General features: G+C 36.6%; 1 protein-coding gene and 1 non-coding gene across 2 annotated transcripts in view; both read right to left on the bottom strand.

The window, feature by feature from the left end:
• PSMA8 (proteasome 20S subunit alpha 8) overlaps positions 1-23420 on the bottom strand; it is a 29505-nt gene extending 6085 nt beyond the window's left edge. Inside the window, exons 1-4 of the mRNA XM_068563418.1 lie at positions 23319-23420; positions 9868-9994; positions 5347-5471; positions 1864-1986 (exon numbers count right to left, since the gene is read on the bottom strand). Coding sequence (XP_068419519.1) covers positions 1864-1986; positions 5347-5471; positions 9868-9994; positions 23319-23420 — 477 coding nt within the window. The remainder of the gene's footprint in view (positions 1-1863; positions 1987-5346; positions 5472-9867; positions 9995-23318) is intronic.
• Positions 16760-16864, bottom strand: LOC137777097 (U6 spliceosomal RNA). The gene has a single exon (XR_011076425.1). It is a non-coding gene; the product is annotated as a U6 spliceosomal RNA (small nuclear RNA).
• Positions 23421-24197: the final 777 nt, after the last annotated feature.

Here is a 24197-nt window from a genome sequence, read left to right as displayed (position 1 = left end):
CTGTGTTCTCAAGTCCTCTATACCGTCCTGTCAGGCTACGTGGTATAGTAGGTCAGAGTAAAAAAACAAAACATAGAAACAAACAAACAAAAAAACTTGATCTTATGTTTAAAGTGCCATAGCGCCCCCCCCAAATAAAAATAAAACCGGAAGATTTTACTCCACCTTTAAAGACTGAATATCAGAATTTATATAAAATGTATAGAGAATCCTTTGGCCTAGGGAAGTAGCATGAAGTAGTGGACAGAATACTGGACTAACAAGCAGAAGACCCTGAGTTCTAATTCCAGTTTTGCTATTAACTAGTGAACTTAAAAAAAAAAAAAATCGCTTAACTCCTGAGTCTTACTTACCAAATACGTAAAATTAAAGTTTCCAGGACTTTTTTGTTATAGATGATTTTTTTAAGCTGCATAATGCTTCCTTCAACCAAAATCTTATAAGAAAGTACAACATGTAAGATCAGTAAAATGATGATGACGGGGTGTACGTGTGTGTGTGCACATGCTCACGCTGTTCACACCCTCCCCACCTCCACCACGTGGCCTTGCAGCACCACAGCAGCAGTTTCAGACCTGAGTGATAAATGAAATCCCCAACAATTAAAAAAATTTCCATAATTTTCCTGACTGAACTTGAAATGAAATAAAAATGCTTCTCCATGTAACCCCCAGGGAGCAACCAAATTAAAACAGAAAATTATGTAAACTTGGAAATTGTTATGATATTGAAATTAAAGGTCAGGATGTAATGATAAATGTAAACAGAAGATGGCAGACTTCAAAATATTTAGAGAAAGATTGAGTGTAATAATTTGTTTTGTTTAGGGCATAGATTTGGGAGGCACATGAAATCTAGTACCTGTAAAAGATTTCTAACCGGCAGAAAAAAAGTCTGGCATTTGCATCAGGTAAATTCATAGTTTCTGGTTACCAATTAGGTTGTCCAGATAGCTTTTTAAGATGTGCAGTTAATAACACAAGTATTCAGATCTTTATGGTAAGAATATAATCCACTGTTTTACCGGCCTGGTTAACTCATAACTGTCTTATGAGTATGGTCAGCTAAAATCAAATCCTTTAGTTAATACAGGTTTAAAGACCAAGGCAGTATTTCCCATGAATTTATTTGGCCCTTAATAATAGTAAAATAAGCTCTTTATAAAATTATTTAAAGCCTGAGTGTTTAAACTTTTAATAAAGTCAAAATCACTTAGATTCTATAGTATATAGTCTTATTCTTATATATGAGAATATAAAAAAATTCACTTCTGGAGGCTGTCACTAGTTTCCCTAAGCCCTAGACTTTTGTATTAGATTTGAGTTTACCATTAAACAAAGTTAGCAGTTGGGTACTAAAACAAGAGTAACAACTTTTATCTGGAAAACAAACTATGTTCCAGGAATTATGTGGATACAACTGCCATGTACTGACACATAAGTATAGATTCATAGTTTGGGGTGCTTTGACTCTCCTAGAATAGAGGATATATTAAAGGTTTCACCATGAGATTTAAAAGCTCCTTTAATTCTTTACTGAAAACAAAAAGACTGTTTCTACTCAAAGCAAGCATCCTACTAATATGGAGGAATGAATGATGAAAAGAAACTGGGTATTTATCTTACTTTGCCATTTATATACATTTTGGTTTGTCACATTTTTCAAAAGTAAAGATCCTGTGATTAATAAACCAAAGTGTTTCTTTAACCATCAAAAACCATCATAGTTTCTGACTAGCTAAATTGTTACATAAAGTTTATACTACCATCAATATTTTAGTACAACACAATGTGTTGTCATGTCCCTGAAAGTGATAAAGCACCTACTCAAATTCTAAAATACATTAACAAATTCATGACTCACCTTCCAAGCATGGTAAGTACCAGAGGGATCAGTCTGATATAATCTTGGGATACCATCATCATCAAAACCTACAATTAAGGCAGAAATACCAAAAGGTCTTCGTCCATTGCTTTGTGTATATTTCTGAAAAATAAAATGTTTTCATGACTACTTTCTATATGAGGCCTTTTAAAGAAAGGACAACACTATTATTTATCAAATAACAAATTCCAATAGTAAAGTATTCCTGATAAAATGATCTTTATTAATCCCTATTGCGTATAACTTCAAGATCCTCTTCCTTTTTCTGTACTAACCACAATCCATGATGAAAATTTTAAGAAATAAATGTACACAGTATGTAAAATAAAATCGTAAGTTTCTTATGTATGGTCTTAAATTTGTTTTCTCGTTGCCTTATGTAAGTTTGGTAACATAACTACACTGTAATCTTTTTCTTACTTCAGAGAACTGTGCATGTCATACCATTTTGGTTCCCAATAAAGCTGATTTCAATGAGCTGTGCTTTGGAAGCATGTCCTTGGTTTACTTTGAGGGACACTTTGATTGTTATTATCAAGTATTCTTACTTGATACTATTACTATCAAGTATATTCTGTTCACTATACCAAGTTATCTCTACATAAAAACCCAACTAAGACATTTCTTTCAGTACCAAGACAAGGAACTTCTGTTTCTCTTGAAGAAAAAATATGTTTTTTCCTGACTGACAATGGGGCACTGGAAACCAGTGGTATTTCTTTTTATTTTAGTGCCAGGAACTTTCTGAATTTGTGCTCTAGGGAGTGGAATTCACGCTAATTCTGAGACTGGCGTCCACAGAAGTTGTGCAGAGAGGCAGCTCTGGCAGAAAACTCAGGACTACATTTGTAGGCAGCTGTAAGAACTATATATAACTCTATGGCTTGAGATAGCTTTATACCAGCTTTCTTCTTGGACTCGTCTACATATCTATTTTTAAATTTTAATTGTATTATATCTATATTTGTAGGCCACTTTAAGTTTTGTGTTTTTTTGTTTGTTTGGGTTTTTTTTTTTGGCTTCATGGCTTGTCGGATCTTAGTTCCCAGACCAGGGATTGAACCCAGGAAGCATGGAGTCCTAACCACTGGACCGCCAGGGAATCCCAAACCACTTTAAATTTTGAATGCAAATAGTGAGTTAAAACATAAACTCTTTTTTTTTTAAATAACATACTTTTATTTTTTATAAATTTATTTATTTTTATTTTTGGCTGAGTTGGGTCTTCGTTGCTGCGCGGTCTTTCTCTAGCTGTGGTGAGCAGTGGCTACTCTTCGTCGTGGTGCGTGGGCTTCTCATTACAGTGGCTTTTCTTGTTGCGGAGCACAGGCTCTAGGCACGTGGGCTTTAGTAGTAGTTGTGGTACGCAGGCTTAGTAGTTGTGGCTCACAGACTCTAGAGCACAGGCTCAGTAGTTGTGGTGCATGGGCTTAGTTGCTCCGCAGTATGTGGGATCTTCCCGGATGAGGGATTGAACCCATGTCCCCTGCATTGGCAGGCGGATTCTTAACCACTGCACCACCAGGGAAGTCCACAATATAAACTCTTAAAGAATAGGGTTTGTCTTTTTTCTCTGTATTTCCTAATGTTCCTAGTTCACACCTAGGTATGAAGTAGATGTTTTGTAAATATACTTTAGAGGAGAGAAACTTTTACTTTATTTGCTTAATTAACCACTTTTTTTGTTTTGTTTTGGCTGCGCCGCGCTGCATGTGGGATCTTAGTTCCCCCACCAAGGATCAAACCCGCGCCCGCTGCACTGGAAGCGTGGAGTCGTAACCACTGGGCCTCAAGGGAAGTCCTAATCAACCACTTTTTAATGAAAAAGTAACACATGCACAGCTTAAAATAATTTAAAAGGACAAAAGATGTACATGGGGATAACTCTTTTGTCCCAGAGCCTCAGGCTCCTGCTCAGGAGCAACCCCACTGTTACAGATTCACAATGTATATTTCTATAAATATTCCACGCATAATAGCTTTTGTATTTCCAAAAGAAAACCTAAAAACCACAATTGGGAACCTTGTATACACAATGTTCCACACCTTGTTTTTTGGTGAGTACCTTTTAACTACTGGGAAAATCAAAGCAAAGAAAAAAGAAAAACAGAACAATATAAAAATGTTGAACTTTCTTGAAACATGAATTAAATTTTTAAAAAATGTATGTAATCTAAAACTTTAATATCTAGAATATATAGAACCTATTAAAACATCTCTACGTAGACAAATGGTAAAATCCATGCCAGGAAGTATTCTAAATGCTTTAAAATATACTAAATCACTTAATCCATACTGCAATTCAACAAACATTATTGTAACATTCATTTTATAAATAAGAAAATTGAGGCAAAACAGGCTAAATAGTTTGCCCAAGGCATTAACTAGGAAGTAGCAAAGCCAGGATTTAAATCCCAAAATTCTGGCTCCTGGGAGCACATTCTTAACTACTAGAGTGCCTGTCAAAAGGAAAGATAGTTTACACTGGCAAGCCAACATGTGGAAAAAAATTGACCTTACTACTAATTATAAAATACAAATTAAAACAACTATTACAGTACTGTGTTATACTTATTTGCAAAATAAAAGAAAAATGGAAAACCCAATGCTGATGATTCTTCAGGGATGTATTTATGCATTGCTAGTTGTACAATAAAAATTTGTTCAATCTTTTTAGAAAGCAATTTAGCTACATATAACAAGAGTCTTAAAACTAATTACAATCTCTAATCTAGTAATTCCATACTGAAAATTAATTTAACAATATAATTCAAAAAAGAAAAAAAAGCTGTGACAAAGATAGAGTAATGTTATTAAAGCAGCAGATTGAGAGAGAGACAGAGAGAAAGGCAGAGAGAGAGAGAGAGAAGGGGAAAAGGAAAGAAACTGGGAACAACCTAAATAATTACCAGATAGCAACTAGAAACAGTACTATATAGTTCATAAGGATGGTAAGTATAAGGAGATGTTGCCATATTTAAAGAACAAAGAAAATGATAATAAATGAAATAATACTTGTATGCATCATGATTATACTAAATGTCAAATCAGGTATCTACACATGGACTCAGAAGAAGTCATATCTAAACCTGATCAGTTGTGTTTAGCTTTGTAGGTGAAAGACTCATGGGTATTTCTTTGGAAAACTTTAAAACATGTGTTTTACTACTACATCTCTGATGTAGAAATCTGTACAACTGTAGAAATCTCCTTAAAAGGTTACTCGTTTTTTAAAATTTAATATAATTCTCAGAGTTGACATTGATTGAGATTTCTGATGATCAAATCAATCCACTCCACTGGAATAAGAATGTGAGTTTGAAGTTAAGTGTGAGAAATAATAAGGAATTTAGGACATTTTAATAGACTAAATGGTTGGAGTGACCGTAGTATTCCCATGACAGGACCCATAATGATGGAAAAGAAGAAAACTTGAAGAAATCTGTTGGAATACTGGCTTACCTGCTTTAAGGTTGCTATGAAGCGAGTTATATATTCTACAGTGACTGGGTCCTCAACTGTAAGCTTATGACTCTGGCACTCCACACGAGCTCTGCTTATTACTACTCTTGCATCAGCAGTCAGTCCTATAAGAGTAGTCGATACATTACAAAAAAAGGATGACATTTTTTCTTGTCAAAAGGGTTTTGGCCACCATGATATTTTTCTTGTAACATCCTTTGTTTTTTCCAATATATGTTCTTAATAAAGGATTTATAAAATAGACTATAACTCATCCTAAATTAGTTTCCTTCATTTGATACATTCTTACTTACTTTTTAAAGAAAATTGTTTTGAAGAATAATGTTTAAACACTAATGTTAAGTCACCTATTTCCCAAAGATCAAAATGGTTTAATTCACAGAACAGTAAGTCCCCTACATACGAACGAGTTTTGTTCCGAAAGTGCATTCATAAGTCCAATTTGTTCCTAAGTCCAACAAAGTTAGCCTAGGTACCCAACAAACACAATTGGCTATATAGTACTGTACTGTACTAGGTTTATAATACTTTTCACACAAATAATACATAAAAAACAAAAATAAAGAAAACATTTTTAATCTTACAGTACAGTACCTTGAAAAGTACAGTAGTACAGTACAACAGCAGACATCCAGGGGCTGGCATCAAGTGAACAGGCAAGAAGAGTTACCAGCTGGAGGAGGGAGAGGAGGTGAGAGATGGTAGAGCTGAAGGATCGTCGGCAATAGGAGATGGAGCACAAGCTCCAATTTCACTCACGCCTGATGTTGATGGCACAGGTTCTGGCTCCTTGCTGGATTCAATTCTATCTACATGCTTGAAAAAACGATCCAGTGATGTCTGGGTAGTATCTTTTTTTCTCGTCATAGATGACACGGTAGCACTGGACTGCATTCTGAATGGCTGCTGCAACCTTCGTGTACCATTCTATGTTTGGGTCCTGTCCTCAAAAACTAACAGCGCCTCGTCAAATAAAGAAAATCCCCTTGTCATTTCCTGCGTTGAGAATCTCTTCAGTTCTTCAGCAGTACCAGCTACATCACTGCTGCTTTTACCCTTGCTTCCGGATATCCTGGGCTTGAAATAAAGACACTGTACTACTGTACTCTATACAGTACTGTAAAGTACATAAAAGCATAACCACTTGTAGAGGATGCACGCACATGACAATGTACGCCAGACACGTGAACTAACTTATGTGACTGGACATGTGAAGACCCGTTTGCATCTTTGAAAGTTCTCAACTCGAAGGTTTGTATGTAGGGGACTTACTGTAGCTGGTTTGATTATTAGGTTTTATTAAATTAAAAAAAAAATCTCTGTAGTCATATTTTTTAAAACTTTTTTGAGAAGATATCAGTGGCAGATTGTTCAAAGGTCGATGGTCTATCCTAATTCCAGAACCAAGATACTTATTACCTAAACCTTACCTTATTAAACCTTATTACCTTACCATGAAGTAAGCTGGATTTCTTCTTATGAAAACAATGAGTATTACTTCATTATCAAACAGAATTCAATCTGCATTCAGTATAACTGTGACATGTCACTTCTCAGCTTTTTGTCTAAGATTAGGGGTTTGAAAATCAGGAATGTTAAAACAGAAAAAGAAGGGAATTCCCTGGTGGTCCAGTGGTTAGGACTCTGTGCTTCCACTGCCGATGGCCCGGGTTCAATCCCTGGTCGGGGAACTAAGATCCCACAAGCCATGCGGCCAAAAAAGAGAAAGAGAGAAAGAGAAAGAAAGAAAGAAAAAACTTCATCTTGCTTTTGTCATACCAAAACATCATGTGATGAATTCTCAACACTTCTAATAAGGAGATAGAAGGTGTTTCTATCAAAAGAAAAACAAACTGACCAAAAACTTAAATGGATTCTAATAATTACAAACATTTCTACTAAAGACTTTTTTGGCATTTGACCTTTCCATCACCATTTTCTTTCTTTCTCCACTCTCTTAATATCATATTGCCCAAAAAATTCTTTCACAAAATCTCTGAAACAGCCGTTTCCCACATAACCATCAATCTTTTGCAGTCAGAGACTCTTGTTTCCCTTCCACACCATTTCAAAACGTGTTTCTACAAACCTGGAAGAACTGTCAGCTCCTGAAGATAGTTAACAGTAACCAATGTTGTCAGAATATGCCGCTGTTAAGAACACTCTAACATTCACGAGTAGGGTGTGAATTATAATCAGATACTCAGTTAAAGAAGAGAAACTGATTCTCTTCTCTTTGCAAAGGTTATCTGAGAGAAAGAAATGGGAACAGATTGACTTAGCCTACCCTATAGACTAAAAGCTTCACTCAACTTAAAAATATGATCAGAAAGGAGATTTTGAAGTACAGTTTTCCCCTTTACATGTAAATATGGTCCAAAACTACAGAAAAATAAAAGTATCATACTTAGAAAGTAGTAATGTAACTACTTCAAGGAAAAAAATAAGTGATAAATTTGTCAAACCATACGAGTAACACAGTTGTGTATATGTGTCTGTTTTTAAATAAGAACTAGCAATTATACAAATCAATACTAAATGGCTAGGAAAAAGAGAACCACTTCTATTTAAAGATACATTGAAAATTGCAATTTCACTTTATTTATAAATAGGCAACTTATAGAAGAAATGAGTTCTCAGTCTGTTGCTTTTAAATTTATACAACTTTAACTTGAAAATACTATCATAATGTTGATCTTTTCAAAGAACCAAATCTCGGGTCCATTGCTTTTTCTCTATTGTTTTTCTGTTCTCTATTTTACATATCTCTGCTCTAATCTTTATTATTTCCTTCCTTCTGCTGGCTTTGGGTTTATAGTTTGTTCTTTTACTAGTTCTTAATGTAAAGTTAGATTGCTAAATTGAAATCTTTCTTTTTTTTAATGTAAGCATTTATAGCTATAAATTTTCCTCTTAGCAATCCTTTTGCTGCATCCCGTAAGTTTTGTATGTTGTGTTTTCATCTTCATTTGTCTCAAGATATTCTCTAATTTCTCTTGTGATTTCTTCTTTGATTCATGGGGTTTTTTTAGGCATACTCTTTAATTTCCACATATTGTGGATTTTTCAACTTTTCTTCTGCTCTTGATTTCTAGTTTTATTCAATTTTGGTCAGAAAAAATACTTTGTATGATTTCAACCTTTTAAAATTTATTAAGACTTGTTCTGTGGCAAGATGATTCCTTTTATAAGACAGTAAGGTAAAGGCTATTTTTTGCTCAATAAAGTTTTTAAACTTCAATACAAAATTTTGGTTTTGAAAAAACACAATTAGAAAATGAGCAAAAAGAAAAAAAAGACAAGAAATATGTCTTGTTTGCTATACAGTGGCAAATAAACACATGAAAATATGTTCAACATCATTAGCTATGAGGCAAATGCAAATTAAATCCAACGAGATTTCACGACACACCTATACAAATGTCTAAAAAAAAAATAGTAACAACACCAAATGCTAATGAGGAGGCAGAGAAAATGAATCATTCATACATTGTTAGCAAGAATGCAAAATAGTACAGCCTCTCTGGAAAACAATTTGGTGGTCTTCTATTAAACTAAACATGCATTATTATATGACCCAGAAACTGTGCTCAAGCATTTATCCCAGAAAAATGAAAACCTACGTTCACGCAAAAACCTGTACACGAATGTTCACACCAGCTTTATCTGTAATAGGCAAAAATTGGAAATAATCCAAATGTCCTTTAATTGGTGAGTTGTTAGCAAAGTGTGGTATATCCCGTACCATGGAATACTATTCGGCAATAAAAAGCAATGGAGTAATGACGTATGCAATAACTTGGATGAACTGCAAGGGAATTATGCTGAACAAGAAAAGCCAATATGAAAAGGTTATATACCACATGATTTTATTCATACAACATTCTCATGCAAAATTACACAGACAGAGAATAGATTAGTAGTTGCCAGATGCCAGAGACAAGAAGGAGGAGTAGCATGATGTAGCCCTGTGATGACCAAAGAGTTGTATATCTTGATTTTGGTGATGGCTACATGAATGTACACATGTTAAATCTATTAAACCTACACACACACACACACACACAAATGCACGCAAATGAATGCACGTAGAACTGGTGAAATCTCGATAAGCTCTGTGGCTTGTACCAATGTCAATTTACTGGTTTTTAAAGATGTTACCTTTGGAGGAAACTGGGCAAAGGGGACTTCCCTGTGTTTTTTTGTAACTTCCTAAGTATAATTATTTCAAAGTAAAAAGTTTAAAAAGAAAACAGCTACCTAAAGTTATAATTAAGGTAATATATTTCTTTTAACATTTATATTTTATTAAAGTTCATTATCAGAAATGCTGGTTTAGAGTTGTGATCTCCCAAAAAATATAAGGCGTACTGTTTATGTTTAATAAGAAATGGAGTTTAGCTCTATATGTTGTATAAATATTGCATAACAGCTACAGAGGGGCCAACTGTTACCCTACTACACCAAGATACTCTATCATTACTGTAAGTCCCTAAGTACCTGCAAAAGCCATGCAGACATGGTCATCAAGGGCACAAATTTTCGTCACAGTTCTTTCATCTTGAAGCTTGGCAACAGATTTTTTTTCGACCCCAAGCACAACTATATCACTACCTCGAATTCCAACCTGTTGAGTCATTAAAAAAACATAACGAGTTGTCAGTTTTAACACTAAAATCAAATTATTCTAACATATGACTTATGGAGAAAGGCTTTTCCTTAACCTTCAATAAAAATGAGAAAAGGAGACTTCTAAGAAAATAGATGCATAGGTGTAGGCTTACTGAAAGTTCATTTCCCAAACTCAAAGCAAAGACAAATAGGTATAAACTAGAAGAATATACCACCAATGCTGAAACTACATGAGTGTCCTAATCTCATACAGTACACTTAAACAAGTACTATCTCAATATAGAAAAATTTTAACCCAAATGAAAGATGCTGGAAATACATGTGAATTCCTTATAGAATGGGTAGTCCTAGTGCTGGTGGTAGGAGAAGTAGTATAGAAAGTCAAGTAGAAAAAATCCTGAAAGCTCTCCCATGAATCTCACAATTTGGAGGGATAAGGAATAGGGGCCGTAAGCAGCCAAGAGAAAGACCAAATGCCCTCACGCTACATCAGTGATAAGGAAAACCTCAATGCAAACATGAATATAATAAGAAGAATCACTATTGCTCCACTCTCCACTCCTTCATTTGGGAAGGAAGTGGGAAAAAGTTTAAAGAATAATGTATAAGGGTAGTAGCTCTCAGATAGGGACTTCTGGGAAACATGACCCTTTTCTCAGGGGTTCAAGAGTAATCTATGAAAATTTTAATTCTGTATTACAATGTAATGTAAATATTTTGAGAGGCATTTGTGTTTTATGATTGCCTTGTGACCAAATGTGGTATTAGTACTGTTTTATACAACATAATTATGCAAAAAGGTGTGCTTGAATTAGTATTACTGAAGTAAAAATATAGAACAAGTTAAATATATAGAACCAGATCTGAGACTACATCTTCCAGTTAAGTAAAACACAGACAGTTTATCAAGGCTTTTGCTCTTATTCCCTTACTTCAAGTCTGTCAGTTTATCCAATATTCCTTCTCTTACCATTCTATCCAACATCAGCTACCCTCCCCCCACATCCCACCATCACCTAATACACACATGTCGAACTTTATACCCTACAGGGAATATGCCTTTCTACCAAGCCATGGGACATTATAACACTTTAACATATATTAGGACTCAAAAAAAATCTCAATATTTTCCCAAAATTGAAATAAATCAAATTCAATTCATTGATCACAAGAGAACACAATAATTTATGTAGCTCTCACCTAAATAATTTTTGACTTGATAAAGTGATTAAAACTGTCAAAACAGACTCTTTAGAAAATGTTTATAATGAAAATCCTAATATTAAAGTCTTCCGTGGATGAACTTAGGCTCAGAAGAAAATTCAGAATCTCACTTTATAAAATCAAATAAAAATTAAGAATTCATTCAAGAAGATCAAAAAGGAATAAAAATACTTAAGCTAAACTTAAGAGGCGAAGTAAGGCAAAAGCAGAAATTAATGGTTAGGGAGAAAAAAATACAATTGATAAATAATACTAAGATTTAAAAAAAAATTTTTTTTTAATTTTTGGCAGCTCTGAGCAGCTTGCGGGATCTCAGTTCCCTGACCAGGGGTTGAACCTGGACCACGGCAGCGAAAGCCCAGAATCCTAACCAATAAGTCACCAGCGGACTCCCCAAGATATGTTTTTTAAAAGAAATAATTAAAAGCAGTATTTCAGTTAATATAGCCAAGAGGAAGAAAGGATAAAATAAATATATGCAAGTGTGAAAAGTAGGAATTTAAAAATTCTACGTTAATAAATTTGAAAACCTGACTGGAAAAAAGATGACAGATTAGAAAAATTAAAAATTGCTCATACTTACTCAAGAAAAGATAGAAGTCTCACTCTCACTAACCAACATGGGATAATGTCAGGAAAGAACTATTTCTCAAAAGCAAGTGTCAGACCTAGAAGGTTCATGGATAAATTCTTTCTAATCTTCTGTTATAGGTACTTCCTATGCTATTTAAATTATTCTACGGTGCAGATCAAAATTGAAATATTCCTAATGCTTTTTTAAAATTATTTTTATTGATTGATTGATTTTTGGCTGCGTTGGGTCTTCGTTGCTGTGCGCGGGCTTTCTCTAGTTGCCGCGAGCGGGGGCTACACTTCATTGTGATGCGTGGGCCCGGGCTTCAGTAGTTGGAGCACGTGGGCTCATTATTTGTGGCGCACGGGCTTAGTTGCTCCGCAGCATGTGGGATCTTCCCGGACCAGGGATCGAACCCGTGTCCCCTGCATTGTCAGGCGGATTCTTAACCACTGCGCCACCAGGGAAGTCCCCTTAATGCTTTTGGGGAAAGCTACATAACAATGTTAAAATCTGGCAAAAAGTACTAATGATTTTCACTTAGGAAACCTGATGCCCATTCAAAATTATATTCATAAATAGAATCTAGAGGTACAGAAAAATAACAATATACCATAAATAGTATGGTTCATTCCAGGAGCTTTAGGAACATCAATAAAAGTAAATCTTTTAATATAAATGTTACTGGGTAAGTGGAGATCTGTTATTTTTGGCCTTCTGATAAGAACAGAACTTCAACTGTTCTTGAAAAAATACTGAGTCTTCAGGTGGGGCTATAATGTAACCCAGCCTAGCCAAATGATAAATCCTTAAAGTTTTATTGGAAGTGTTTGGAAGACAAGATAATTCCTTCTGCTGTACCTAGAGCTGGGAGCCTGAAGCCTAGGGCTCTCTGGGAGCCACCACGTAGAGATGTTATGTCTGAGGGTGAAAGTAATAGGGAGAGGAAGCAAGAGATAGAAGGGGAGAGAGAAGGAGAAAAAGGGAGGAAGAGACACACCAGTTCTGCTGTCATCGTTTAATACCCTAGCAGCCATATAGTTGAACCTGAAAGGAAGGTTTACCGCTGCTCCCTTTGGATAGTTGACTCAATAGATTTACTTTTTTTGCTTAAATTAGTTTGATTTGAATTTCTGATACCAGCAACTGAAATAGTACAAACTAAAACAATCAAATAGTAAAAATAAAAAGTAAATGATAAAACTACAAAGACGTGATAAAATTCAACATCCATACCTAAATTAAAAATAACACTAGAAAAGCAGGAAGAAGATTATTTGTGAAAACTATTTCACAGCTTGTTAAAAGTATCACAAACCAGCAGCCAGGTTCGTCTCAGAACATGAATCACTGTCCATTCAACTGTTCATGCCAAAAATCTGGTTGGCATCCTTTATCATTCCTTCTTCCACACTACCCATTTCCAATCAATCACCAAGTTTCTGTCCATTTTACCTGCAAAAGCTATCCACTTCTTCCTATCACCACTCTAGTAAAAGCAACCATCATTTCTTGCCTGGACTACATACTACTGCATATCCTAATAGGTTTTCCAGTTTCTTCTCTTGCTCCCCACCTTCCTCCTTCCATCCTCCCCCTTCACTGTACCCCCATCTAGTCTCCACAAAGCAGCCAGCACGAGCATTTAAAAACATCAACAAGGTCAGATTACTCTCCAGTTGAATATCCTTCTGCTGCCCTTAGGAAATTTTTTCAAACTCCTTAGTCTTACCAGTAGAGCTGGGCATGATCTGGCCCCTGCCTACTTCTCCAATAGTACGTCACTGTTGTTAACCAAGCACCAGCTACACTACCTTCTTTCAAGACTTCTCAAACACAATTCTGTTTCCCTCCTCTGAGCCTTCACATGTGGTATTCCCACTGTCTGGAATGCTTCTCCTCTTATTTCAGGTCTCAGTTTAAATCTCACCTCAAGGAGTCCTTCTGTATTATTCTCTAAACAACCTATCTGTTCGTGCAATCAACACATTTATAATTATTTATTCATTATACTTATCTCTCCAAATCGTTAAATCTATGAGGGCCAAAAAAACAATCAGGCAAATCTAGATGGGGGATACTACTGAACAATTAATCCAGTCTCTTCAAAAAGTCCAAGGCATGAAAATAAGGGGGGATGCTGTTCAAGAATAAAAGAGATATCTAACAGCTTACTGCAATGCATGGACTTTAGATTCAGACTCAAACAAAAGAACTATAAAAAGATATTTTGTAAGCAATAAGGAAAATTAGAATGTAGACTATTACAAAATATTAAGGAGTTTTTGTTAATTTCATTGGGAGTGATCATGGTTTTAAAAAAACATCCTTTTTGGGACTTCCCTGGTGGTCCAGTGGGTAGGACTCCATGCTCCCAGTGCAGGGGGTCCAGGTTTGATCCCTGGCTGGGGAACTAAACCTGCATGCGTGCCACAACGAAGAGTTCGCATGCCACAACAAAGAGTTCACATGCCACAACTAAGAAGTCTGCATGCTGCTACTAAGGAGTCCACATGCCACAACTAAAGATCGTGCATGCTGCAACAAAGATCCCCTGTGCTGCAACTAAGACCCGGCACAGCCAAAGTAAATACATAAATAATAAATAAATATTAAAATAAATAAATAAAAATAAAAAACATCCTTTTTAACCAAGATAAATACTGAAATATTTACAGGGGAAATATCATAATATCTGGGACTTATTTTAAAATACTCCATTGAAAAATGAATTTCTACTTCAGCCTCACACCATATACAAAATTAACTCAATATGGATCATAGAATTTGCCTGGGGACTTCCCTGGTGGTGCAGTGGTTAAGAATCCGCCTGCCAATGCAGGGGACACAGGTTCGAGCTCTGGTCCAGGAAGATCCCACATGCTGTGGAACAACTAAGCCCGTGCACCACAACTACTAAGCCTGCGCTCTAGAGCCCAAGAGCCCACAACTACGGAGCCCACCTGTCACAAAAACTGAAGCCCTCGCACCTAAAGCCCATGCTCCGCAACAAGAGAAGCCACTGCAATGAGAAGTCCACACACCACAACAAAGAGTAGCCCCTACTCACCACAACTAGAGAAAAGCCTGCACGCAGCAATGAAGACCCAACACAGCCATAAATAAATAAATAAATAAATAAATAAATTTATTTTTAAAAAAAATTCGCCTGTGAAGCCATCATGTCCTGAACTTTTGTTTGTTGGAAGATATTTAATCATAGTTTCAATTTCAGTACTTGTAATTTGTCTGTTCATATTTTCTATTTCTTCCTGGTTCAGTCTTGGAAGGTTGTACCTTCTAAGAATTTGTCCATTTCTTCTAGATTGTCCATTTTAATGGCATATAGTTGCTTGTAGCAGTCTCTTACGAGCCTTTGTATTTCTGTGGAACCCATTGTAACTTCTCCTTTTTCATTTCTAATTTTATTAATTTGAGTCCTCTCCCTTTTTTTCTTGTTGAGTCTGGCTAAAGGTTTATCAATTTTGTTTACCTTCTCGAAGAACCAGCTTTTAGTTTCATTGATCTTTGCTATTGTTTCCTTTGTTTCTATTTCATTTATTTCTGCTCTGATCTTTATGATTTCTTTCCTTCTACTAATCTGGGTTTTGTTTGTTCTTCTTTCTCTAATTGCTTTAGGTGTAAGGTTAGGTTGTTTATTTGAGATTTTTCTTGTTTCCTGAGGTAGGATTGTATTGCTATAAACTTCCCTCTTAGAACTGCTTTTGCTGCATCCCATAGGTTTTCATTGTCATTTATCTCTAGGGATTTTTTGATTTCCTCTTTGATTTCTTCAGTGATCCATTGGTTCTCTAGTAACATTGTTTAGCCTCCATGGGTGTGTGGTTTTTACAGTTTTTTTTCTGTAATTGATTTCTAATCTCAGAGCATTGTGGTTGGAAAAGATGCTTGACGTGATTTCAATTTTCTTAAATTTATCGAGGCTTGATTTGTAACCCAAGATGTGATCTATCCTGGAGAATGTTCCATGTGCACTTGAGAAGAAAGTGTATTCTGCTGCTTTTGGATGGAATTTCCTATAAATATCAATTAAGTCTATCTGGTCTAATGTGCCATTTAATGCTTGTGTTTCCTTATTAGTTTTCTGTCTGGAGATCTACACATTGGCATAAGTGGGGTGTTAAAGTCTCCCACTGTTATTGTGTTTCCCCTTTTATGGCTGTTAGCATTTGCCTTATATATTGAGGTGCTCCTATGTTGGGTTCATATATACATTTACAATTGTTATATCTTCTTCTTGGATTGATCCCTTGATCATTATGTAGTGTCCTTCCTTGTCTCTTGTAACAGTCTTTATTTTAAAGTTTATTTTGTCTGATATGAGTATGACTACTCCAGCTTTGTTTTGATTTGCATTTGCATGGAAATGCAAATCATTTTTCCATCCCCTCACTCTCAGTCTGTATGTGTCCCTAGGTCTGAAGTGGGTCTCTTGTAGACAGCATGTATACGGGTCTTGTTTTTGTATCCATTCAGCCAGTCTATGTCTTTCAGTTGGAGCACTTAATCCATTTACATTTAAGGTAATCATCGATATGTATGTTCCTATTGCCATTTTCTTAATTGTTTTGGGCTTGTTTTTGTAGGTCTTTTTTTCTTCCCTTCCTCTTTTGTTCTCTTCTCTTGTGTTTCCCTCCTAGCGAAGTTCCTTTAGCATTTGTTGTAAAGCTAGTCTGGTGGTGCTGAATTCTCTTAGCTTTTGCTTGTCTGTAAAGCTTTTGATTTCTCTGTCGAATCTGAATGACAGCCTTGCTGGGTAGAACATTCTTCATTGCAGTTTTTTCCCGTTCATCATTTTAAATATATCATGCCACTCCCTTCTGGTCTGCAGAGTTTCTGCTGAAAAATCAGCTGATAACCTTATGGAGATTCCCTTGTATATTATTTGTTGCTTTTCCCTTGTTGCTTTTAATATTTTTCTTTGTATTTAATTTTTGTTAGAAAAATATGGAATGCTATGAATTTTCATGTCATCCTTGAGCAGGGGCCACACTAATCTTCTTTGTATCATTCCAATTGTAGTATATGTGCTGCCAAAGTGAGCACTTAATATGGATCATAGACTCAAATGTAAAACTATAAACTCTTAAAAAAAAAGAGAAAATTTTTGGGATCTAGGCAAAGAGTCCTTTGACTTGACACCAAAAGCATGAACCATAAAAAGGAAAAAAATTATAAATTTGGCCTCATTAAAATTACAAACTTTTGCTCTGTGGATGTCCATGTGAAGAGGATGAAAAGACAAGGTACAGAGTGAGAGAAAATATTTGCAAACCACTTAACTGACAACGTACCAGAATCTAGAATACATAAAGAACTGTCAAAACTCAACAGTAAAAAAACTAAACAGTCTAGTTAGAAAATGGACAAAAGACATGAAAGACATTTCACTGAAGAAGATATACAGATGGCAAATAAGCACATGAAAATATGTTCAACATTATTAGCCATTAATGGCTAATTTAATTAAAACCACACTTAGGTATCACTACACACTTATCAGAATGGCTAAAATGAAAGACAGTAACACCAAATGCTGGCAAGGATGTGTAGAAACTGGATCACTAACATATTGCTGGTACGAATGTAAAATGGTACAGCCACTCTGGGAAACAACTTGGCAGCTTCTTATAAAACATGCAATTACCATACAATCTAGTAATTGTACACTTGGGAGATTTATATCAGAGAAATAAAAACTTACGTTCATACAAAAGCCTGCTATGAATGCAGCTTTATTCATAAGAGCTCCAAACTGGAAACAACTCAAATGTTCTCCAACACATGAATAGTTAAACACTGTGGTACATCCATACCATGGAACACTACTTGCAATAATATGCAACAACTTGGATGAATCTCAAGGGAAGAAACCAAATTCCAAAAGGTTGCATATTGTATGATGCCATTTAAATAACCTTTTGAAGTTAAAACAAATCAACCTCAACTTTCTCTCCAGGCTTTTTCTCACCAACATTTAAACGTATGCTGAAATCTCTCTTATCTTAAACAAAATCTTAAAGACCACTTCATTTCAGTTCTGCCTCTCTCTCTCAACTTCAAGGCCAAATACTGTCATCAACTCTTAGCTTATAGTAACCTGCTTTCTACCCCACTCCTCCCAGTGTTTACCCAAGGTAGACTACACATAGGGTCATTAAGGTCCCTTAAGGTTACAGTCTACCCTAGTCTACATAGTCTAAATTTTGTCTTCTCTAGTGAAGAAGAGTACTCAAGAATACTCATTTACTTGACCTTCAACATAGGTTTTAAGCAAGGGAGAGAAAGGATACACTTCAAATACCAATAACTATCTCCAGCCCAGATCAATATCCTGAGTTCCAAATGTGTACATTCAGCTGCCTCACTGTCTCTGTGGATCAGGAATCTGGACACAGTTTAGCAAAGTTCTCTGGCTCAGGGTCTCTCACAAAGCTGCAACCAAGTTGTCCCCCAGGACTGCACTCATCTCAAGGTTCATGGGGGAGAATCCATTTACAAGTTCACTCGCATGGTTGTTAACAAGATTCAGTTCCTTGTGGATTGTTGGACTAAGGACCTCAGTTCCATACTGGGTTTTGCTCCACACTGGGTTTTTAACAGAAGCTTCCCTCAGTTCCTTGCTACATAGGACCCTCCAAATGACAAATCACAACATGCCAACTGTGTTCCACCAGAGTAAACAAATGAGAGAGTGAGTGAGGATGAACAAGACGCAAGTCACCATCTGTAACCTAATATCTGAAGTGATGTTCCATCACTTTTGCCTATCCCATTCCTTAGAAGCAAGTCACTAGGTTCAGCCTACATCCAGGGGAGAGGGTTACTTAAGGGCATGAACACCAGAAGGTGGGGATCATTAGAGGCCATTTTAGAGGCTGCCTACTACAGATTCTATAAGCATCTCAACCTCAAAAAGTCCAAACCTCAGTTATCTTCTCCTCATACTTAGTGCTTCATAGTCCCTAAAAAAGTGGCAGTGCCATATACTAAGAGGCTAAATCCAGAAATGGAGGCACCCTCTCTAACTCCTCCCTCTTCAGTACCTCCTCTTCTCCTTCCCCCACCCCCAGTACCAGCCAAATAATCATCAAATGTATCAACTATGCTGCTTAAGTTTCTCCAGAATCTGCCTTATTTCCATTTTTGCCCCAACCCTAGTGAGAACTATTATCATCTTTCATCTAGGCTACTTCCATAGACTCCTATGTGGTCTCCCTGCTTCCAGTCTTGATTTCATCTAATCCACTGACCACGATGCAGTCTGAGAAGTCTTTGAAAAATAAGAATATGAAGAAAAAAGAAAAGAAAATCTGAATGTGGCATTCCTCTACTTAAAACCTATATTAGTAGGGAACATTTCTCACTAGGCAAACCAAGACAACACAGAGATGGATTAGGGACAAAAGGATCTAGGGACTATAATATTTACTTCTGCATATCAGCCTTCCTGCTCTCTTGATGCAGAGAGGCTTTATCTGTACAGAAAAAAAGACGGCCACCAGCAACCTTGGACTCATATCCCAACAGTTCTCCGAGAGGAAAAAAGCTACCACTATCTCTAGCTAGAAAAGTCCCGAGGATGGACTTATATTGGCCAGATTTCTGTCACTTGCTCATCGCAGGAGGACAGAAACTATGAATGATTCTGCTCGGGTCATGTGAGTACCTCTTTGGTGGGACAAATGCAGTCTGTTATTAGAAAGACAGAATGGCAATAGTCACATCAAAACCCTTCAAGGCTTCTTATTCCTTTAAAAGTATTCCGTGATCTGGCTCCTGTATCTAGCTTCATCTCTTCCCATTTTTCCACTGCTTCAGCAATCCTGAATGCCTTCCAGTTTGTGAACCATAGTCATATTTTCCTGCTTGGTCTTCCCATACGCTATTTCTTTTGTCTAAAATACTCTTCTCTTTCCCCCTCCACTCTTTCACCTGGCTAACTTTCATCTTTCAGGTGTCTACTTAAATATTACATACTTCTTCATGGGGACCTAACACCTAGAGTTCCCACAATGCCTCATATTCTCCCATTATAATACTCAGATAGGCCTTGTTAGGACTATCTACTCATAGTCATCTAACGTTCCTGCTAGAGAGTAAGCTCTCTGAGGCCATTGACTGAGTCTATTTTGTCCACTGTGAAATCCTAGGACCTAGCACCACATTTGGCAGATGTAAGCGTTCAACAAAAATGCCTTGAAATAATAAATGAAAGTGCTAGAAGAACTACAGATCAAATTGAAGGAAAGGAGAAAACAAAGGGATAGTAAAGAATAATACCTACCATTTATTAAGTACTTGCTGTGAACCAGACACTGTGCAAGATGCTGAACATGTATTATTGCCTCATTCATTTATCACATCAACACTATGAAGCAGGCACTATTTTGAGGCCTATTTTACTGTTAAAAAAAACCCTGAAGCTTAGAGAAGTTAATTGCTTTACATGATACATATCTAGCTTCCACACTCATGATGTAGACAGATAAGTAATATACAAAATTTATGAAATAAATTGCATGGTGCAATGCAAAGAGCAGAGGCTTTGGAACTAGAAAAACTTAAGTGAGAATACGGGCTCTATCACTTTCTAGTTGGGTACCTTCACCAAGCTATGAAAGCATCCTAATCATGGTTTCCACATACATTAAAAAGGGGATTAAATACTGTTCTTAACGTTAGATAATGTACATGAAATACATGGTATAAAATAGGTATTACTTAAATGATAGTTTACTTCCTTGCCAGTTCATCCACTATATAGCTTGCAGTAGAAGCACAAAAGGAATTACACCATCTAGATTCTCAAAGATCTTTCTAACCAGTTGGTGTGAGAAGACTATTAAGGATACCTGAAGTTAAAGAGAATATGAGGCTAAATAGTAAATACTCTACACTGCTCTGTGGTACAGATGATAAATTCAGAAGAAGAAAGAGATCCATGATGACTGGACTGGATCAGAGACAGGGCCACAAAGGAAAGAAATGTGCAGAGACTCTTAGAGGATAAGTAAGATGGAGAGTGACAGAGAGGTGTTTTCCACTCTCCCCACCTACAAGGCAAAAGCACATATTGGTAAAACCATGAAACTGCTCCCTTAATTAAAGAGTGTGGATGTGGATCATGGAAGACTTTCATGGCCAGACTGTGGAACTGAGATTTGATAAAGTAGGAAATATGGAGCTAATAACATTTTGGGGTCAGCGAAAGGACAGAATGAGGAAGGATAATAAATCTTAACTTTTTCATGGGAATATTGTGAAGGATTCATTTTTTTCTTCCCTAAAAAGAAAGTATTACCTCTTCGAAATGTTATTCAAACATATTTTTCATTTATATAAAAGGGAACTAAAGCAAAAAGAAAACAGGCCTCTTGCCTCACTTCATGCTGTAAGATAATCATCAAGAAAGAAGCAGAACCCAAGGACTCTAATTGTGGCCCATATAACTTTTTGTATTACCAAATAATATCGTATCTACATACTGGTCACAACTGGCCAACCTCAGCTTATTTATAACTCATCATATCAACTGCCATTTATAGACAGAATATTTTGTGACATATTTTAATAAACAATGCCATTATAAACTTTACCCCACGTAAAAGGTCATAGTGCCCTCAAGGAAACACAATGAATAACTCCATACAAAGATGCAAATTATAATTTCAGAATCCTGAGACAAAACTGTCTCATCCTTCCAATGTGTCTTTAAAAATGCCCACTATAGGTATTTTTATATCCTTACCCTTTTACAGTTCATTACAAAGGAACCATCAATCAGTTCTATAGCATTCTTAAAACATTTTAAATAGCCAATGCGGTTTCTTATTACACCTCAGTTTTCTCCCATTACTCCCTTTATTTTAGGTTCTAAAACTCGGGCATTATTTTCTAACCATATGCTTCATGGCATGCTGGGGATTATATAATTTTTGTTTTTATCAAAATGGTACCCTTTTGGTTTAAGCTACATCAGGCTTTTCTTAAATTTACAATTCCAAAAGAATTACTTACAAAACAGAAGTAAAACTAGAGAGCCCAATTAAATAGAAAAATACTTTAAAAAATGGTGATTCTTTCTAGTGTTATTTTTTTTACCACTCTACATTCGATAGATTTATGATAAAAGTGAATTATTTCCTTTCATAACTAAGTTGGTATGGAAAGTGAGAGAAAATACAGATACTACTAGACTTAGAAATGCACTGCGTATTGTCATAGCTAGTGTCTCAATTTCCAAGATACACAACAAACATGCTCATGAAATTTGAAAGATTTAAAAAAAATTGGGGGGCTTCCCTGGTGGTGCAGTGGTTGAGAGTCTGCCTGCCGGTGCAGGGGACACGGGTTCGAGCCCTGGTCTGGGGAGATCCCACATGCCGCGGAGCAACTGGACCCGTGAGCCACAATTACTGAGCTTGCGCGTCTGGAGCCTGTGCTCCACAACAGGAGAGGCCGCGATAGTGAGAGGCCTGCGCACCGCGATGAAGAGTGGCCCCTGCTTGCCACAACTAGAGAAAGCCCTCGCACAGAAACGAAGACCCAACACAGCCATAAATAAATAAATAAAATAATTTAAAAAAAAAAAAATAGATAAAAAAAATTGGATCCTCCTGAATTCAAAGTCTAGGATCTGGACGATTTGGGGTAATATATCTTTGGTCACCAGGGCACTTTTGTCCTTTTAAATTTTTATAAATCACCAAGATTATTAAATATAATTAAAACTTCCCAGGAGCATTACTGCTGCCCTGAATATTTTAAAGTTTTTCAGAAATGTGGGTATATCAATTTAAAGGAGGGTATAATCTCTCAAGGAATTCCAGTATTATTTAAAAACCAAGCCAAAAGAAGTGGAAATGGCAAAAGAGCAGAGATTCTTGGGCTTAAAGCCTCTAGAAGGCTGCTAAATATTCAGGAGTAAATTTTTGGACAATTATTTTTAAAAGGTGAAAGTGTTGGAGTAGATTAGCATTTTCAACCGTTCCCTCAACAAAGATTTAATTTTACATCGATTTAAGCCACATTTCAGGGACAGCCATGTTTGATTTTTGGTTTTTACTGTAATTATTACTTTTCCATGTGTCTGCCAAATCCTGAGGAAGTGGGCAGTGTGCATTCAGGCAGGCTGTTACAGGCTGAAAGAAGTCTTTTCTTTCCTTACTGTCAGACACAGCGTTAATATCTCTTCTACAGTCAAGGCTACAACACACACACACACACACACACACGTACACACACCCTAGTTAAACGTTTACAGCGACTGTTAAAGGCAGTTGCACAACGGAAACCTATGAAATCTACCAACTTTTAACTCCACCACTTGCATTCCACATTTCAGAACAGCATCTCCCTCAATAAAGGAAGGAGGCAATTTTCACACGTGGGAGACTCTTTTCTTGTCCCCCTACACTGAGTGATGCGCTGGGGCAGCGGGATAAGGAAAGCCTGACACAGGGCAGGGACCGGTGGTCAAGAAGAGTTGCTCGCTCACCACGGTGGATCCTTTCTGTACCGCTTCCTGGGCATATTCCACTTGGAATAGGTGTCCGTCCGGGGAGAAGACAGTGATTGCCCGGTCATACTGAGACGCCATCGGCGCAGGGCTACCGCAATATCCGCTGTGAGTTCCACGCTGCCTCAGTCGAGGGGGCAGAGGAGTCACACCTGTGGCCACATGCTACCCGGAAGTGCTTGCGCATGCTCAAGACGCCGTCGGAAGTGATCACGGGGACAGCTCAGGGGGTCCTCGTGGTCTTCCGCTGGTTCGAGGCTGTGCCTGCGAGTCGACTGTGTTCCTCTGCTATCCTTAGTGCCTGGCGCGTGTGTCCCAATTTTCCCATGCTGGTGTTGCTCCAGGAGTGGGGTTATTAAAATGACCCTCAAAGATTAGGGCTTAATAGTGAGAACTTCAAAGATCAGGTGTTTTTGTTTTCGCAAACCTATTAGAGAACCAGTGGTAAGTTAATTTTCAACCTCTTATTTTTGGATTCAAATTCTGAAATGTCCTTCTCTCTCTTTCTCTTCCCCTCCATCCTTCGTTATCTTACATTATTTTAACCCAAAGAAATAAGTTATAATTTTCGAATTTTCATTTGTCCTTGCGCTTGCTCGCGCTCTTTCTCTCTTTTCATTTCTTTCGTCCATTTCTGCCTTGTGATCAAAATAGAGCAAATGAGCGAATAGTCCATCAAACTAATGCTAATGATAGGAATTAAGATAATACTATTTTAACCAAAGAAATTTTCTAAAAGCCCAAATTATGCTAACTTGAAAGATATCTGCAAATTTAACTGTTCTAGAAAGTCTGTATAATCTGGTACAACATTACTACCTGTGAAACAACTCTTGTCTCTTTGTCCTCATCAATAAA

The sequence above is a fragment of the Eschrichtius robustus genome, chromosome 14 (assembly GCF_028021215.1).
Source record: "Eschrichtius robustus isolate mEscRob2 chromosome 14, mEscRob2.pri, whole genome shotgun sequence".
Lineage (NCBI taxonomy): Eukaryota > Metazoa > Chordata > Mammalia > Artiodactyla > Eschrichtiidae > Eschrichtius > Eschrichtius robustus.
Note: the sequence above shows the minus strand (reverse complement) of the source record. Positions and strands in the feature narration are given on the sequence as shown.